General features: G+C 37.9%; 1 protein-coding gene across 1 annotated transcript in view; it reads right to left on the bottom strand.

Annotated features, from left to right (window-relative positions):
• The window catches only part of MCF2 (MCF.2 cell line derived transforming sequence), a 70,440-nt gene that overhangs the window by 8,447 nt on the left and 42,273 nt on the right, over positions 1–19,720 (bottom strand). The window contains exons 19-27 of the mRNA XM_046673680.1: positions 18,217–18,309; positions 15,541–15,633; positions 14,609–14,734; positions 13,714–13,935; positions 7,844–7,936; positions 6,657–6,735; positions 6,035–6,101; positions 3,833–3,942; positions 1,989–2,101 (exon numbers count right to left, since the gene is read on the bottom strand). Of these exons, the coding sequence (XP_046529636.1) occupies positions 1,989–2,101; positions 3,833–3,942; positions 6,035–6,101; positions 6,657–6,735; positions 7,844–7,936; positions 13,714–13,935; positions 14,609–14,734; positions 15,541–15,633; positions 18,217–18,309 (996 nt within the window). The remainder of the gene's footprint in view (positions 1–1,988; positions 2,102–3,832; positions 3,943–6,034; positions 6,102–6,656; positions 6,736–7,843; positions 7,937–13,713; positions 13,936–14,608; positions 14,735–15,540; positions 15,634–18,216; positions 18,310–19,720) is intronic.

Raw genomic sequence — 19,720 nt, 5'->3', positions numbered from 1 at the left:
TAGACTCACATCTGAACTGCTACTCCTCCCACCGTCAGATAATATTAATTAAGGAAATGGATGTCCTCTTTATTATTAGTCTAAACCAGTGGTTCTCAAAGTTTGAGAGGCTGACTGTTGGGGGTTCCAAGGGTCTGCAAGGGTCAAACCCATATTAAGACATTATTTGCCTTTTTCCCCCTCATCCTCTCATAAGTATACAGTGGAGTTTTCCAGAGGCTACTTGATGTGTGATAGCACAATAGACTGAATGCAAAAGCAGCGATGAGACTAAGGCTGTCTTTTCTAAAGCCAGATGTTAAAGAGATTTGCAAAACTATTTAAAATGCCACTCTTCTCACTAATATTTTGGTTTTAAAATTTAAATTTTTAATAAAAATGTTATTTGTTGGGTTTTTTAATATTTTTAAAAATGAATAAATACATAATTTTATGTTTCTCAGTTTTAATTTATAATATGGTAAGTATCAGTAGAGCCAGCCCTGGTGGTCTAGTGGTTAAGACTCAGTGCTCTTACCGCCACGGCCCAGGTTCCTTTCCCCATCAGAAACCACACCACCAGTCTGTCTGTTGTCATACTGTGGCAGCTGTGTGTTGCTGTGGTGCTGAAAGCTATGCCATTGGTATTTCAAATACAAGCAGGGTCACCCATGGTGGACAGGTTTCAGTGGAGCTTCCAGACCAAGACAGACTAGGAAGAAGGACCTGGCCACCCACTTCCGAAAAAAATGGCCATGACAATCCTGTGAATAGCAGGAGAGTGTTGTCTGATATAGCGCCAGAAGGTGAGAGGATGGCACAAAAAGACCAGGCAGGGCTCCCCTCTGCTGTACACAGGGTCAGTAGAAGTTGGAATTAACTCAACGTCACTAACAAAAACAAAACTATCAATAGATGTAACCTACAAAAACAAGAGCTCTTTGGAATTCTCAGTAATTTTTAAGAATGTAAAGGGTCCCTACATTAAAAAGTTTGAGCACTGCTGGTCTAGACAATTAACTCTAGAGAAACCTCTTAGCAGCTCTGAGCCTCAGTTTCCTCCTCTGTCAATTGGAGGTAATAAAGCCTGCCCTTTCTCTCACTAATACTATGAATATTAAATGTGAAATCACTTTGTAAACTGTAAACTGTCGTACAAATATGTATTATGGTCATTGTATTATTAGGAGAAAGAATATTCTATTACTTGTTTAAAGAAAGCATTCCAGAGTCGATACTATGCAGCTTTGTGATTAGCCATGCCTTACTCCCTTACCCCCACTTAGAATGCCGAATTGAATTTGTTCCTCTGAAGGGCACCAAGGAGCAGGCCACTACAAAGCATCATTCCCACTCTCAAAGCTGGTGACTGTAGAAAATTAGAGATTTACCCTAAACAGTCCTAACTCCCCTCTAATAATCTACTGGGATCCTAACAGCATTACAAACTGATTTTCTATAAAACACTTACTTTTACCCTAAAGCAACCTCCTTTAGTCTTATGGGGTGCCCCCTTGCTCTAATATGCTGAGATTTAGTATCATTAGCACAGTTTTGACAGCCCACTAAAATACATTCCCCAGATGTTGTTAGTTTTTAATGTGTAACATTTATTTCCTATATTTTCCAATCTGGATTCTAAACTGATTTTTACAGTATTTTTGACTCTCATTGTCCTCCGAGTTTATTTCACATGCCTAGATTGAAAACACAGTGGTGAAGTTCAATTAAAGAGAAAACTGGTCAATGTATAGCACCTTGCAGTGATTGGCTATTTCTCTCATCAACGTCAGCAGGAGCTCCACCTAGAGCTCAAACAAGTTCTACTTAAAAAAAGAAGTGCTTACTGAATGTTCATAAGAAGACTTGTTGCAAATCTTTTGGCTATGGAATACACCTAATGACCTCAAGGATACTGACAAAAGATTGCCCCTACGTGCCTCACCTATTTCAGCAGTAAAACTGCCTCAAGAGTTTTTATCTATTTATTTTAATACGTCTTTACTGACCATTAGGGGCCTCTGTTCTTCTTCATTGTCATCATAAGAAGAGTAGAAATAACTGGTTGACCATTCCTGAGGTTCTTCAGAGATTTCTGCAGGTGATGAAGTCTCGGTCCAAACTATAAGAAAAACATGGAAGGTGGCAATTACTTAAAGGTGCTGGTCCACCACAAGGAGAGAAGAAAAACTAACTATAATACTCAAGGCTGTAACCTTCAATGGTCCAAGAATAATGTCTTTCTATAACAAAACCTCCAATTAGATTGAACTATTTTAGAATTTCTGATATTTCAGAAAGAGCCTGGAATGTCATATACTTCTTTTACTTTTTAGGGTGGTTTCAAGTTGGTGTTAGTGGGAGAGTTATTACGAATAACAATAAGTTAAATAACATTCCAGAGAACATTTACTCCTTCTTACAGAAAATCACTTCTTCCCCCAATTTTTCTATAGCATTTTTACTGGTCCCACTCAAATAACACCTATAACATTCTACCTGGTAATAGTACTATTTTTGACTTGTCTTATCTCTCTTATTAGGCAGAGAACATGTGTTATACATTGTATGCCTCATAAGAGCCTTGCATGTAAGAGGTGCTTAATTAATAAAATATATTGAACTGATATGAATTAAGCAATCTAATGTATGCAGAGAATTAACAGAATCTCATCTTGGCCACACTTCAACTATTCATGTAACCTTGAAAAAGTCATGTCAACCTTCTCTGAGTTGGTTTCCTCATTTGTCAAATGAAGGCATTGGTACTAGGCTCTCTCCTGATTGCTCAGGGGACCACAGCATGGATGACCTGAGGGAAGTGATCTTTAAATAGATAACTGAAAGTTGAGCAAGGTTGTCATAACTTGTTTCTCCTCAACGGTAGAGAACTGTTCCAGATTATGGATCATCATACTTAAGTATTGACTGACTATCAGGCACTCTGTTAGGCATTTCTCCTGGAAAGTCTATGCTACTGATTCCAGAGTTGCTCAGGTGACCCTGCCCAGTGCTTCTACAGCACCTTGTACTTCCCTAACACTCATCACATTTAATTTTAATTGCTTATGTATTTTATTTTTATTGCAGTAACATTGGATTATAACATTATGTAACTTTCAGGTGTACATCATAATGTATTTCGAATTCTGTGTAGATTACATCATGTTCACCACCCAAAGGCTAATTACAATCCATAACTGCTTCTTGAATTATCTTTCTACTCTTCCAGCTTTGTGAGGATGGCAGTTGAGTGTATCTAGACTGTCTGCCCAGAGCTTTGCACACTTCCTGGCACACAGGCTGTGTTATATTTATCAAATTAAACATATTGTTTGAAATCTGTTTAAATGACACAATTTGCAAAAGAAAAATAAATATTCCAGCTGTAAACAACCCTTCTCTATTCACTAAATCTACGATGAATGAAGTGTGCATTCCTTGAAGCCAGTATATGTGTTTTATTCATCTCTGTATCCTTTGTAGCAGGAGTTCCCAAACTCGAGTGTGCGTCGGAAAGAATCACATGGAGAACTTGTTAAATCACACACGGCTGGGTCTCACTCCCTGAGTTTCTGATTCAGAAGGTCCGGGGCAGAGCCAAAGAATTTGCCTTCCTTACAAGTTCTCAGGTGATGCTAACGCTACTGGTCCAGGGACCACTTTGACAACCACTACTCTGCAGTGCCCACCAGAGTCTCTTGCACATGCAAGACATAAGAGCCTTCTAAAAATGGGTTAACTTTGTTTTCTTTACACAAAGATAATAGACAGGTAGATTTTTCAAATTAACAATGGGAGAGAAATAATTGCACAGCCATGAACCTTACTTTCGGATGACCATTACACATACCTGTATTTGCTTCTGCCTGAACCGATGCCATTGCCTCACCAACCTCCACCACACTGCTGGGGTGTTCTGACTCAGTTTCCTCAGCGCCTATGAAAGCTCTCCGTTGCCTTCTGAAATAGTAAATATGTAAAACTAAGTGAGCTTTTGTACAGTCTAAGAGTAACAGGAAATTAAAAATGGTATTTCTTCCACTGATACCATGCGTTAAGAACATGCTCTGAGGGGCTGGCCCCGTGGCCGAGTGGTTAAGTTTGCGCGCTCCGCTGCAGGCGGCCCAGTGTTTCGTCGGTTCGAATCCTGGGCGCAGACATGGCACTGCTCATCAAACCACGCTGAGGCAGCGCCCCACATGCCACAGCTAGAAGGACCCACAACTAAGAATATACAACTATGTACCGGGGGGCTTTGGGGAGAAAAAGGAAAAAAATAAAATCTTTAAAAAAAAAAAAACCACATGCTCTGAGAATCTATTCAAACAGAGCTGACTCCCTCCTTATCTAAGCCTGTGTGATAACAGTTCATAATATACAAAAGCTTAACTCCTAGGATCCAAGCCAGCAGGGTCTCTCTTTAATATTCAAGGAAAAAACGATTCCTTTCTGGATCCAGGGCAGATACATTGTTGAAAATCTCTGTTGCATATTGTACACTTGAAATTCGCTAAGAGGTAGAACTTAAGTGTTCTCACCACACACATGAAAGAGGAAACTATGTGAGGTAATGGATATGCTAATTAGCTTGACTGTTGCGAATCCTTCATAATGTGTACATATATCAAATCATCAAGTCACACTCTTTAAAAATATACAATCTTAATTGTCAACTATAACTCAATTAAGTTGGAAAAATATAAACAAAAAAAGTCTCTGTTGCTCTTTGAACTTTTAACCTTAATGAATTAGGGAACGTTTGTATAAATGATGATGAAACCTTAATCTGATTAATACTGTTGAGCTGCATCAGCTACTATAAAGTCAATTACTGCATGAAATCTAAAGACATTACTTCCATAATATATGACAAAACATTAAGTATTGTGACTCCTAGAAGATAAAGACTTCCACTGTGACTTTCAAATGGTTCTCCTAAGGCCCCAAATGAACCAACACACTTTGCACCTGATTTTAGCTACCTCTGAAAGATGATGTGTAACAAAGAGAAAAGGGGTATTTTTAATAAGTCATTCAATGATCCCTACATCATGGAGATGCTGCATGGTGAATTTCCGTGCCAAGGCTTTGGAATCAGTGTGGGGATTCTTTCTGAATATATGCAACTGTTCTATGGAAACACCACCTGTTAGGATTTCTAGAGCCAGAATACAAAGACCTCATCTCTACACCAGCAGTGCTATCATTTAGGAACACTATCTTCCTCAAAGACTTCATGGTTGTATCCAGGCAAAGCTCCCTCCCAGGACCCATACCTCCTCTCTAACTATGTAGAATGAGAGGTCAAGTCACCAGCAAGTGGTCTCTATCAAGGGACCACAAAGTTGTGGGTCAGTAGCAGCCGCCAGTCCTTCAGCATTCTTACAACTTTCTTTCTCCAATGAGATCGAAAGTGACCAAAAATATTTTGAAGAGAAAGCCATGAATGCAGCCACTTTTACTGTAAGCCTACATGCATCTCCCCCCAGGAAATACTGAGAACAAAGCACTTTTAGTCACGTTTAAAAATGAGCCCAGAGCCAGCCCTGACGGCCTAGTGATTTAAATTCAGCATGCTCCACTTCAGCGGCCTGTCAGTCATCTGTCAGCAGCCATGTGGTGGCAGCAGCTCACACAGAAGAACTAGAAGGACCTACAACTAGAATATACAACTATGTACTGGGGCTTTGGGGAGGAAGTGAAAAAAGAGAGAGGAAGATTGACAACAGATGTTAGCTCGGGGCAAAACTTTCCCAGCAAAAAAAGAGAGAACTACTTAGATTAGATTGTGAAAATCAGGGTATCATTAAAAAAAAATAGCCTACACTATGGTATTATTTTTAATGTCAAGAACAATAAGATAACTATTAAGGAATATCAGGTTCCAAGTATAAGGATAGAACTGAGAAAAGGATGTGTTCCTGGAATTTGATGAGTTCTTGCTAACAGGGCGGGTAGTTTTGGTCTGAGAGACTTTAATTACATTGTTTCATGTTACACATGGAAAACAGAAGGTTACAGGAGTGATATTTCTTAAAGAATAATCACTTACTCATTGTTCTGCTGTGAAGAAAGGTGATCCTGTTCTGTTAACTGATTATGTTGCTCTCGCCTTTTAACTGTGAAATAAGACAAAGTTTATATAAGCATAATTCAGAAGCTTCCTTGAAGACCAATGACTTTCACATGCAGACACATGCACACATACACCCCCATTCGCACTAGAGTTAACCTTCACAGACTTGAAATAACCAGAGGGAAGGCCAGTCTTAATTTGGAATATGGAAAAGGACTGAACCATGTAATATTTGATTTAAGAAATTCAAGTTTATAATAGAACCACTCCCACGCCAACATTACCAAGCACTGATTACTCGAGGTCCTAAGCAAAGTTGCCTCATGGGAAGGACTCAGAATTAACACAGTTTGCAATATTATTTCACAGTTTCTTCTCAAGCACTAAAGTTCATTTTCCAGTGTAAAGTTCATTCTCCAAAGTAGTTTAAACAACCCCCCGCAATCTTGATCTCCTACTAAATTAGTTTAACAAATCCTTTCATTATACATAGTATAGAGTAAATATCAGCCCCATTCCCTGTAAAAATTATCACAAAATCTGAGTAGATGAGCTGTTACAGTACTTCTTGCTCTGAAGAATGCATACTTGAATTTACCTGTCATAAGTTCCTGTTGCTTCAACAAAATACTTCTTATTTCTTTTAACCATGTCATCTTCACATCTAAATTTGGAGCCTAAATATTTTTTAAAAAAGAGGAAAGAGACGCATGCTTCCTTTTAAAAAGGACACTTTATAATAAAACAAATATAATTAAGTATATCAAACATGGTCTACAACCTGAACCACCATATTCAAACTTGTGATTCTTAAAACTTCTAAGAAACAAATAATTAGCCATCAGATTAGATCAAATAACAGTCAAAATCATTTTGAAACTGTCCTTAAGTAATAACACTCAGAGAAAATGTGAAATATAATCTCACTTAGTTTTTCTTCGTAGGAGGGTTCTTCTAAAAATATAAATGTTTTTATGTTTAATTTTGGTAAAATAAGACAAGTTCTACTGTTTCTGAAAAAATCTGTTGCAGAGTAATCTTGATAACTGATGACAGCATGAAAGCTTCCTTAAATATCCTCCCATTACTTACAAGACAAGTTTGTAAAAGAAAGCAAGAAGTCATATATTTAAACCAAACCAAGAAAATGTACTTTTATGAATTATAATCACCTAGCACAGAATTAAAACAAAGAAAAAACACTGAACTCTTCCAGCAGATAACAGCACATTCACCTGTCACAAATCATGACAGAAATGCTTACTGAAATGACAACATCCTCTTGATATGTTCTCATTCTGAATGTCCATTCCCTTAAACAGGATGGACATTACAGCACATCTGGCCAGGGCTTTACCATATTCTTTAGAGACAACAATCAAATCTGAACTGTCACATCCCTTTGTCTCATAATCAGGCACTCTCTGAATGCTGAGCACAAGAGGAACTCAGCACTGTTATGAATCTATAACTCTAGAAATTTGATGGGGACAGAGAAGCATCTGCCAAGTTCTTGGCTATCAACTATAGTTGATAAGTCTCCTACTGTAGCTGGGAAACCTTAAGCCCTAGAAAGCACCACAGGCATATCTGAAGTTAAAGAAAACATGTGCTACTGAAAAATGTTTAACTACATCACAAAGAGTAATTAAATAATATTTAAGTGACCAACATGAAAGGAATGAGAACTTTTGTAATGTAACCAAAATGATTTTTGTTTGCAAATTCAGACTTTCGTATCTTAATGCAGGTTATGGTTTCGAGAATAATTTTTAAATAACTAACCTGGACAATATAAACTTCTTCCTTCCCGGCATACCAGATTTCAAACTTGCGGTTATCGCCTTTCACATATTCAGTGATTCCAACTTCATCCATCTATAAAATTTAAAATCAAAAATCAAAATCATTTAAAATTTAAAATCAAAATTTAAAATATAAAATCAAAATTTTCATGAGCATTTAATTTAGAATATGAAATTACATTAAATCTACCCACATCATAGTCTAGTTGAAACAGAATTTCTCATTTGGGCAAAATATACATTTTATATTCTAAGAATATGAAATGATAAATACAACCATACACCTGAGTATTTAAATGTTTTCATTGAACTATGCCCTTCTAGTACAGATTACATGCTCCATGCCAGAGATTGAAACAAATGTTATAAATCTAAACATCCAAGTAGTCCATCTAAGATTGAATTCTGTTATAAATTGTACACTATTAAAACAAATTATTGTGTCAAACACAGAAGTAAAACATTAGTGAAAATAATTAGAATTAAACATTAGTGATGAAAAACATCATCCAAAATTAATTTAAATGGTTATTTTTAATAATCATTTGCCAGATAAATTAATCTGACAGATTATTACTTATCTCTATAGAAGCCCTACAAGTTGTAAACACCCAGTTTATGGGGCGGGGGAGAACCAGCCAGTTACACAAGGATCCCCTCTATTTCCACCAATCTCTCAGCTTCTCTAGAAAACAAATAATCTGTCACGGGAGGTGATGTCTTCTTGTAGCCAGTGAAACTTTTATATGCAATATCTCTTCCTTATCGCAGTTTTTCTTCTCCTTCCTATGATTGTGCAAAGCAAAAACTCTTCCATTTTCTTTCATCCTGTGCTGCTAATAGGCTGGTTAATTCCATTTTGAGCAATTTCACTCCCTTGTACACACAGTCTCTTTTAGTCCCCTTGTGCCTTCTCTTTTCTTTCAATCCCTGCCTAATTATCTAGTGGAATATCTCACTCTCTGTTCCATTTACAAGCCCCCAAAATGACCCTAATTAGAGCTGATAAGCATGAAAAGTAGTGCTTGTGAGATCCCCATACCAAGGAAAAGAAAAGGGATTATGCTTAGAAATGAAATGTGACATACTAATGAAAGAGCCTGTGACATCTACCCTGAATGCAGTCAGAAGTTACTTTCAGATCTCCAAAAATATCTTTATATTCCTACTCAACCACTCTAACTTACTTTTGCTCAAAGATCGGGATTTAAGATAAATAATAATCTCATATTCAATCTCTATTTACATTGATTTTGTTTCAATACATGGTTTTGTGTTAAAAGCATGATAACATTGAAAGCACATGAGCTTTGGCGTCCAAAAGGCCTGTGTTGGATTTCCATCTCTACCACTTACTAGCTATGTGTCTTGGTGCAAGTTGCTTAAGATTTCTCAACTTCAGTTTCCTCAACTACAAAATGGGAAGCTTACCTATTTCATAGAATTGATATAGGATTAAAGAGCATGCATTAAATGCTTAGAGCAGATAATCAGCTTTTGTTAAGTGTGAGTTTGCTTTCCAAATTTTCCCTTCTTTGAATTGTAATAGTTTTGTTATTTTTCATTGCACACATATAGCACATCGTTATAGATTAAATGAGCCTTTTGAAGTTACTCTGGAAATCTAATCATTATATCTATCAGACAATATTGTTCTCAGTTCCAAACAATTCACTTACAAATGATCCACTGGAATACAATCCATTTGTAATTTGTGGATTGTATATATTTTCTCAAATAACAAAATATAAAGGTTTTATTGAAAGGTTTCTAATCTACTTACTAAATGCTCACTATATCATGAAAATTTACTCAGTTTTAGAATCTAGAGGTAGAATTAAAGGTCTAACTATATGAGTATAACTATATGAGTAATTATATAATATACTATATAATAATATTTATATTAAATAGTGAGGCTGATTCTATAGTTTCGCCCTGTGATCCCTGCTGTATCCTTCATGTTTTCATTGATGATTTCTGGCAGCTATGAATACATTTTCTTTATTATAAAGCATTTTATCTGAAGACATCTTGCTGTGTTAGGTGTTCAGGCCCTCAACTTTTAACCTCATTTTCTGTCTTCAGGGTAGTGTGAAGATGTCAACTACCTTGTTCCAAGTCGTCCAGTGGGTCAAGAACTCTGGGATTATAACCAATAACTACCAATCTTAAGATTTGTATTCATGCCTCTGGGATAGAGTTTAATTACTTCTTGGGTTAGTATTATTAAAAAATTTATCTTGAATCACATTAACAAAAAATGTAGCTAGGCTGAAGAGCTATGAAGCAGTTAGAAGGAAGACACTGGGTATAAAACAGTAACATGGCTGTATCTTGAAACAGTTTCTGAGATCAAAAAAAAGGAAAAAAATGAGAATTATAACACAATAAAATTTATGTAAGTTAAAACTAGATGTACACAGAACATTAGTATATATTTAACAAGAACACACAAACTGAAGGATATACATCAAATGAATTAGAATGGTTGCTACAGGGGAAGAGAGGCGATCAAGCATGGAGAATGGGGATAAGAAGGAATGAGTGAAGGAATGAAAAAATGAACGAACAAGAACAAGGCCTTCCATCATGGTGCAGTGATTAAGAGCATGGACTCTGGAGCCATCTGCCTGTTTTGAATCTGCGCTGTACCACTTACTAGCTATGTGCTCCTGAACAAATTACTCGTCTCTCTGGAACTTGGCTTTCCTATCTTCAAAATGGGAAGAATAATGAGTTAATAATAGTTCCCACTTCATAGAAAATTGCTATGTGAATTAAATGAGTTGACATTGCTATTTGTAAAATCTTAGTTCCTAGCACATAGTAAGCACTAGTGTATGTTAAATTTTAAAAAATAGATGATAATAATAAGTGCATGAACTGAGGGATATGAAGAACTCAAATCTGTCCATATGACTAACTGTGACCTTAGGGCCTTTCGTTTACATAGAAGTGGCCAACTTAAAATATAGCACACAATCATTAGAAAGTGCATTGGCAGGCTGTGGAAACCCAGTTTGACATGATGAAGTCAAGGTTAAGAGTCCATGGACAGTGAGAGAGGAGTTGCTCAGCAATAGAGAGCATCTGCATTGATCCTCTCTACCGGGGGAACACTGAAATGAGTAAACCAAATTGTTATGTAACACACTGACTAGTAATGCTAACAATTATTTAATCCTGGAATCTCATGACAGGTAAGTAAGAGGGAGTAAGCATAGTGAGGCTTAAGAAATAGCCTAACTTGCATCTTTCTCTGCCAGTGGCATCACCATTTTCCTAGTAATCCCAGTCTAAATCCCTGCAGGCATCACTGACCAATCTCTTTTATTAAGGATCCTAGACAATTACTGGGAAGCCAAAGAAAAATCGGACTGGTTTTTTTCCTTCAAATGTCAGCTATTATTTATTTCCTGTATCTAGTAAGTCAACAAGTCTGGGTGCCTACCTTCCATGGAAATGTTTCTTGCACCTATCCCACCCTCTGTTTCCATGGTAACCATTGTTAGTTTGAGTTCTCATGACTTCATTACTACACCCCAGTCCCTCCTTACTCTAACGTACTCTCGAAATATTCTGTTGGTGCGCCCATCACTGCGACAACTTAAAGGCAAAATAGAAAATCAATACAAACCAAAAATACGACATTAGGTATTACCTAGGTCAACCCCACAAATAAAAAGTGAACCAAATGAATTTGGGTCCAATACACCAATGAAGGTAGAACCCTCCCCAAGGAATCGGTAGACAGACAGCAAGCGATCTGAGCCCTGGCTGAGATCACTTAACAAATTCTTAGTTCTCAAACAACGTTTGTTAGAGACATAAAAGACCCTTGGAGATTTTGAGGGCTTGAAGGTAGGCTGCTAACATCAAAGGAGCAACTGGGCACTTGCTATGAAAACAGCAAGAGTTTTAAAGAAGTTGTGATGCTGCTGTAGACTCAGAAGTGAAGCAAGGAAGGTCGACAGTAGGAAGAAATCAGAGACCCGATCCTGGGTAGGAACCTTGTTAGGAGCAGCTTGGGGCTGCTGACCCTTTGGGAGGAATCAAAAGCAGGGCCCGCGTATCTGGCGGCTTCCTAACACAAACACCTCAGGCCTATCTCAGCACACACGGCCTGACTCTACCACCGCTGCTCAAAGTTCCCTCACTTCTCCAATACACTCGTGTTGACAACTAGGAAAGAACATGCTCATGAAAGATGACCAAATTGATAGTGGGTGGGGAATTAAGGGTGATAATTTTCTCTATTTCCCAAATTTTCTATAACAAATGCTATACTGCTTTTACGACTTAAAACTTGAAAGATAAAATGAATTAGGTGTTAAAAAAATCGAATTCACCAATTACAGACTCATGTAAATTGGAAGTTCCTCTTGTCAAATGTCAAAACCAGCTGGGAGTATCACTGGATTGCCAGTGACTTCCTCAAACAATACTGCTCACATTTTAATACCAAACTAGCATTAGGATGGAATGGCAGTTTGGGTTATAGGAGAGAAGAAAATAATTTCAAAGGATAGGACAGGACAGATGTGGGCAGGATTCGGCTATTGGTGGCTTGGACACACAGGAAGGGAGGTGCTAGGGGACAGAGGAGGGATACAAAAAGGAAGGTGGGGATACGCTAAACAGCAAAGTTATCTTTTTTAAATTTCATTGAGAAAAATGAAGAGACTCTTTCCTCCTTGTCTCTCCTGTACAATAAACGCTCCTTGCCACCACAAGCAAAACTCTACCCAAATAAAAATTAGACTGTTGGTGGTGAGCACGATGCAGTCTATATAGAAACTGATATATAATAATGTACACCTCAAATTACACAATGTTATAAACCAATGTGATCTCAATAAAATAATTTTTTTTAAAAACTCCAACCAGTACCACTGTTAAGAGAGTGCTCACGGGGGAGCCTGGGTCACTTCCTATAATTTCAAACTGTGTTCTGCAGGACACTAGGTAGCCCCCCTGGGGACTGCCTAGGATTAGAGTGTGAGAAGAAAGGATGGAGGCAAAGCTCCCACCCTCACTCTCATTTCAGGCAGAGAAGTTCCGCTTTACCTGACTTCTATATAAGACTTTTATTTAAAATCTCATGGGTGGGAGTGGGTGAATTGGGTGAAGGGGGTCAAAGGGTACAAACTTCCAGTTATAAAATAAATTAGTCCTAGAGATGTAATGTATAGTACGGTGACTATAGTTAATAATGCTGTATTGCATATTTGAAAGTTGCTAAGAGAGTAGATCTTTTTTTTTTTTTGAGGAAGACTAGCCCTGAGCCAACAACTGCCAATCCTCCTCTCTTTGCTGAGGAAGACCAGCCTCAAGTCAACAGCCATGCCCATCCTCCTCCACTCTATACGTGGGACGCCTACCACAGCATGGCTTTTGCCAAGCGGTGCCACGTCCACACCCAGGATCCGAATCGGTGAACCCCGGGCTGCCAAGAAGTGGCACGTGTGAACCCAACCTCTGCGCCACTGGGCCGGCCCCCTGAGAGTAGATCTTAAAAGTTCTCATCACAAGAAGAAAAATTTTTTAACTGTATATTGATGAATATTAACTAGACTTATTGTGGCGATCATTTTACAATATATACAAATATCGAATCATTATGTTGTACACTTGAAACTAATATAATGTTATATGTCAATTATACCTCAACTCAACAAAGAAAGATTTCAGTGAGGCAGTTTAGCATATGGTCAAAAAAAAGATTTCATTTAAACAAAGGGATGTACAACTAAAGTATAAAACCCACTCATTTGAACTGAGAAAGTATACAAAGTTGAATACATATATATGAAAGAATATTACATTACACAATTCAAATTGTCTTACTTTCAAACAGTGCTTAAAACTGTACGACGGGTATCTATCAGAGCCTTCTCCACTTTCAACACGCCTTTTACAAAAAACAATGGCTTTTTCGTACAAGAAAAGGTGTCGCTGCATTGGTTTGAATCTAGCAAAATCCTTCATTTTTGTAGCACCTTTCTTGTGTCCAGTCCAAACGCTGAAGGCACCTTGCGTTATCATCTTGCCCAGCTCATTTAAGTTTCCCTAGAATGGGAAATCAAAACCCGTTAGTACAAGGCAGAGCTACATTCAGATCTCTGACATCAACATCAGAGTGTTTAGCTCTACCTACTAAAACCCTGAAGCATAATTTATACAGTTTTTAAAATTTTGTTCATCAGAACTTTTTATATTAAAACATGCCACATGTCACATAGGTACCAAATTACTGTGGGAGTGGCAGATGTAAGAAACCTCCTTTTCCCTGGCTTCATGTCTCCACGTGGAGGTATTTCAGTCAGGGTAACGCTCCCCATCTCTTCCTCAATCCTGATTGGCGAATGACATCCCTGGGTCCAAGTTTCCCCACTGGGGGGAGCTACCTCTAAAGATTTGATCTTTTTCTATCCTGAACCAGGACAAGGAGCAGTTCTGGGACAACATGTCTCCTTTAAAGACCCAAACATTCCTTTAAGCGGGACCTCCCAAAGTCTGGACTTGGGGGTAGGCTGTTAGGGACAGGAGAAATGTTGCAAATCCATTTGGCTGCTGATCTGAAGCCAATTCTCCACTTAGCATTATCAGCAATAACGCTGACATTTGGATCTCCACTTGTCTGCCTCTTACTTCTTATTTCTCAGTTGGTTCCAGGAGAGGAAGAAAGGGATGTTAACATGCTTACTCCCTAAAACTGCAACAACCATTAAAATCCACTTACAATATAGCCGTTTATTGCAATCTGATGCATGGAGTCGTTAACTGACTTCAGTAAATCCAGCATGGTGTCAAGCGCCTCCTTTAATTGTTTAGATCCTTCACAGTCTTTGCTATATTTTAACAGCTCCTGTAATTAGAAGGCAAGAATTAAACTCAATATTAGGCAGATATTAATAGCTGAAGAATATGAACAAATTTTTGGCTTTCAAGGAGGAATCCAAAGATAATGTCAGTTTTTTGAGTAATTTCTTTCAAATGCTATTTTGTCACATTAATACTATATTTAATAACAATGTCAAAATTGGGGAAGAAATGGAATATTGACTGAACAGTCTAAAGTGAGGGCATTCAATGGCTTTGGGCTGGAGAACAATAGCTGTTAGGACACACCAGAGGTTAGTTTTTAAAGCAGTTACACATTTTTTTGATCCTCTATGTACAACAGTTTGTTTTATTCACATACCATAGAACATTGTAAAACTACATTGTAAAACAAGCTACGTTGCAATTATACTTAACACAACATTTTAGTAATCCTTTCACACTACATGAGGGGTATGCTATCTTCATTTTTCACTGAGAAGGCTCATATGAAATATAATCTCAAAACTATAAAAAATATTTGCTTAGTTCTTCTTAACAATAGTAAAGTCCTGCAGTAAACGTTATACATACATCAGCGTAACTGCTATGGATAACTAAACAGCTAAAAGGACTCTAGACATTCTCAGCTTTACATCTATGCCTCTGGTACTTGCAGAGCCACAGCGAACCGAAGGAGCACACGGCACTGATTCTACTGCTAAATCCAGCTTGCCCAGTCATTGGGCACACCTATTGCTCGTGTTTCCTAGTCAGCTACCTCCTTTTTAATGGCCTTGCCACATCTGACCCAAAGAAGCAAAGAAAGAAACAAACGCTTCATATAATTACCTTCAAGAGTAACTGATATTTAGTGATTCGTTGCACTGGTTTGAGTAAATAGGAATCCAGACCAAGTCTGTGTTTTAATTTTCTTTGACATTCCTGTCATTAAAATACAATTATCAATAAATTTAAATTAAGACATATACCTGTGAAAATGCCAAGTGTTCATTGATTAGACCCAATGCATGCAGGTTTCTTACATCTCAAGAAGAATTTACCAGAAAAATAGCTGTTACACATGGTATGGAAATATAAGAGGCAGCATATCTGTACAACCACAGTATACATTATTTCAAGAATTTGAGAGGTAGAAAATTAAAAAATTTCAGACTAAAAAGCTTTTACATATAAATTCACATTGATGTGGAATGTTTAAAAGGTGAGAAAGCAATGAATGCCTATAGATGAACATGACTAAAAAGTTCTTAAATATGTCCAAGGAAAGTAACATAAGGCTCAGTTACACAGGCCAAGACCCAGAAAAGAAATAGATTGTAACAAAAAAAAAAAAAGGTTGTACTGAATATAAATCAGACTGGGTATGAGAAAAGTTTTTTTAATATCACAAGAAAAATACAGCCCTCATCAACTGGTGCTATATTTCACTTGATTATTGGCTCACTGCCACTATAAATACAAGGGTCATGACTTTGGGTCCTGGGAACATTGTAGGGTCCATAATTAGGGCAAGATGGGGCTGATTAGGATGAAATGTGCATATAGGAAGTGCAGAACAGAAAGGGAGTAGGAGAGGATATACTCATGTTAAGATCCAGGATCCTCCTCTTGATATGGATAAAATCCAATATACAATCTAATGCAAATAATCATCAGCTTACAGTTAAAGATGGTGGACTGATACATCCATCTGGCTCTCCTCACTCATGAAAATCAACTAAAATGATGGAAAAGTTATTTTTGCAAGGCAAAACCCAGAAGTACAAAGATGGGAGAGGAAAAAATACTGACAAAATTTGGAAACTGGAAACCACACTGACAAGTCGTAAGCAACTGAGCACACTCGAGAAAAGTGAATTTCAAGTTGGCAGACGGAAAATCCAAGGAACAACTCAATTTATGTTATAGAACACCTTTCCCCGCTCCATAAAGAATTAGCGACATCAAGTACCTCTGAAGGGGGGTGATGAGGGTGGGGTTTGAGGAAAGATGGTTGTCGAAAGCCTGAAAAAGTAATCAGCTACTAACAAGTGTTGGTGAGGGTCTGGACCAATCAGTACCCTCAGACACCATTGGCAGGAATGTAAAACAGCGCCACAATTTTGGAAAACAATCCTATAGTCCTTTGAAAAGTGAAACAGAGTCATTATATGACCCAACAATTTCACACCCAGGTATATGGCCAAGAGAGAGGAAAATATATGTCCACAGAAAAACTTGTACGCTAAGAGGTGGAAACAACTCAAATATCCATCAACTGATGAACAGGTAAATAAAATGCAGAACATCCATACAATGGAATATTATTCGGCCACAAAATGGAACGAAGTACTTGATACATGCTACAACATGCATGAACACTGAAAACATTATCCTAAGTGAAATCAAGTGTTAGGGTAGAATAAAGACATTTGCAAACATGCAAGTTTCTCAGAAACATTTACCTACAATGTGCGCTTTCTCAGTAACACTACTGGATGATGTGTTCCACCAAACAAGTGAGTAAAAGAAGCAAGGGAAAGATATGGCATCTAGGAAACAGGAAAGCCTACGCAGGAGACAGGTGAACAGAATCTCGAAAACGACATTCGCCAACATCCCAAGATGACAGCTGTGCAACAGGCCTAGTGAGTCCAGATGAGCAGGTCAGAAGCCTCCAGGAAAGATTTATTCAGGATAAAATTCAGAGAAAATACAATGTGTTGAAATGTACTGAGAAGAGATTTATGTAACTCTCACAACTGGGAGAGTTGAGGGTAGAACAGGGATAAGTACCTAGAAAATTAAGTGAGTAAAAAAAATACTTGCAAGAAAAACAAAAGGGAAGGAAAAGCAACCATCTCATACCACATGAGTCATCTGAACATAGAAATGATAAGGTCTTAATGAGTTAACACTTTATATCAATCCAACCAAAATTACAATGTTAACTATATTGGACCATTTGAAGGAAAAGAAGTATGTGTGTGCATGTGGTAGGGGGGCAGGAGGAGTGAATGAGAGTTAAATCCTCATCTTCCATGGTGGGAAGTAGCAACATAAGCATATTTGGAAATATGGAGATAAATACCAAAAGAAGTAGTTAAAAGATCTGAAAGTGGTTGCCTCTGGGGAGCAGCACACAGTCATGCGCTGCGTAAAATGTTTTGGTCAATGACAGAGTACATGTTACGATGCTGGTCCTATAAGATGAGTACCATACAGCCTAGGTGTGTAGTAGGCTATACCACATAGGTTTGTGTAAGCACCCTCCATGATGTTCGCACAATGACGAAATCACCTAATGATGCATTTCTCAGAACATATCCCCGTCATTAAGCGACGCATAACCATATATGTTTGTGTGCATGTGTATGTGTGTGCATGTGTGTGTGTTTTGGGGAGGACTGAATTGCTCTTTAATCTCTACATATATATAATGTACTTAAAGTAGAAAATGAATTTATAAATAAGAAATATCCCAGCGTCTTCCAGAAACAGTATATCCAATACCTGAATAATTACCTGGAAAAAGGCACATTCTGAATACTTCTTCCAAATTGCCTCTGATCTGGGCTTATTCTGACAATAATTTGCGTACATCTGAAAATCATCTTTCTGTGATAAAAAGCAAATTCAAACACATCAATTTGTGAACATGTACTTCTCTTATCAAGAAAGGCTGAGCAAGGGTGAGTGTGGCCAAGCATTACGTGGTCTGAAGGGCCTGCTACAGCGGCAGCGGGTCAGGAGCCCTCTTTGTATCCCAAGAACAGCATGCCCATCAGACTGTGCAGAGGGACTCATAGTTACCCAAGTAATTTCATGACTTCCACTTATCAAGTTTGAGAGTTAGAGGGAGAAAAGCCTTCCCTGAATGAACTATAAAAACAGACTAATTTTTCCATAACTATGAGCTAATAGGGTACCAAGAAATATACTCTTTCTATGCTATTAGTCTCTCAGCTCCCTAATGAGTGAACTTGTAAGCTAATTTCCAAGGTCCTTGGCTCATCACTGGGACATCAGCATTATATCATAACCCTGCAAGGGATCTGCCCATGCTATTTTCTCTCCCTGGTATTATCTTTTTTTGACCCTCATCTAATGGGTTACCTCCTACTCACTCTTTAACACTCATCTCATGAGTCATCTCTTCTATAAAGCCATCATTTATATCTTCAATCTCTGTAACATGCACCTCTTCTTGGCTCTTATAGGGCTCTTTGTAAACCTCTAATATAGCACAGCTCACACTGTACATAAAGGACTCCCTGTTTTTCTATGTGAATAGTCTTGGGTTTTGTATCCACATTGCCTAGCACAGTGCTTGGCACATAGTAGGTGTTCAGTAGATGGCTGTTGAATGAATGAACCTATCAATAGGCATTTATTAAACCACTACTGGTAGCCAAGAACTCTGCTAACCTTATGAGGGATACAAAGATATATAGGATGTGGATCTGCCTCAAAGAGTTTTCTGCCTAGCTGGAGAAGGAATTCATGAATATGTGTAAGATGCATATAGTAAATGTAAAATCCCCAATGAGCAGCACAGACATTAAGTACTACAGAAATCCAAAGGAAGAAGAGACTGCTGTTGCTTAGGAAAGCTGGGGAAGAATTTGGCCATAGTTTAAAGGTGTTTAAAGTTAAGATATACGGAGATAGGTAAAGACACATAGTTCTTCTTAACCTTATTATCTTCTCACTCCGTAAACACTTTCTGAGATAAGATATCTATTTGGAAGTTTTCAATGATCACCTCTATTAAATTGACTCTCAAACCAGGACAGATTTGATCTTTCAGGAAGAGGAGGAACTAGATACGCAGAGAACATTCTGAGAGAAAACTCTAATGCAGGTGAGTATGATTACAAAGCCTGGGAAGTCAATTATACTACGTACACTCTTGGGACAGGGAGAAATGAGCCTCCCTGAATGATCTTGTATAATAAAAAGAAGAGGCGGCTCCCTGTTTTGCAAAGGTCCCGTGATAGATGCCTTGGTGTCTGAAAGCCAGGCTACA

Source organism: Equus quagga, chromosome 10 (genome assembly GCF_021613505.1).
Source record: "Equus quagga isolate Etosha38 chromosome 10, UCLA_HA_Equagga_1.0, whole genome shotgun sequence".
NCBI classification, from domain to species: Eukaryota; Metazoa; Chordata; class Mammalia; order Perissodactyla; family Equidae; genus Equus; species Equus quagga.
The sequence above is the reverse complement of the archived record's forward strand: the minus strand, read 5'-3'. Positions and strand labels throughout refer to the sequence as shown.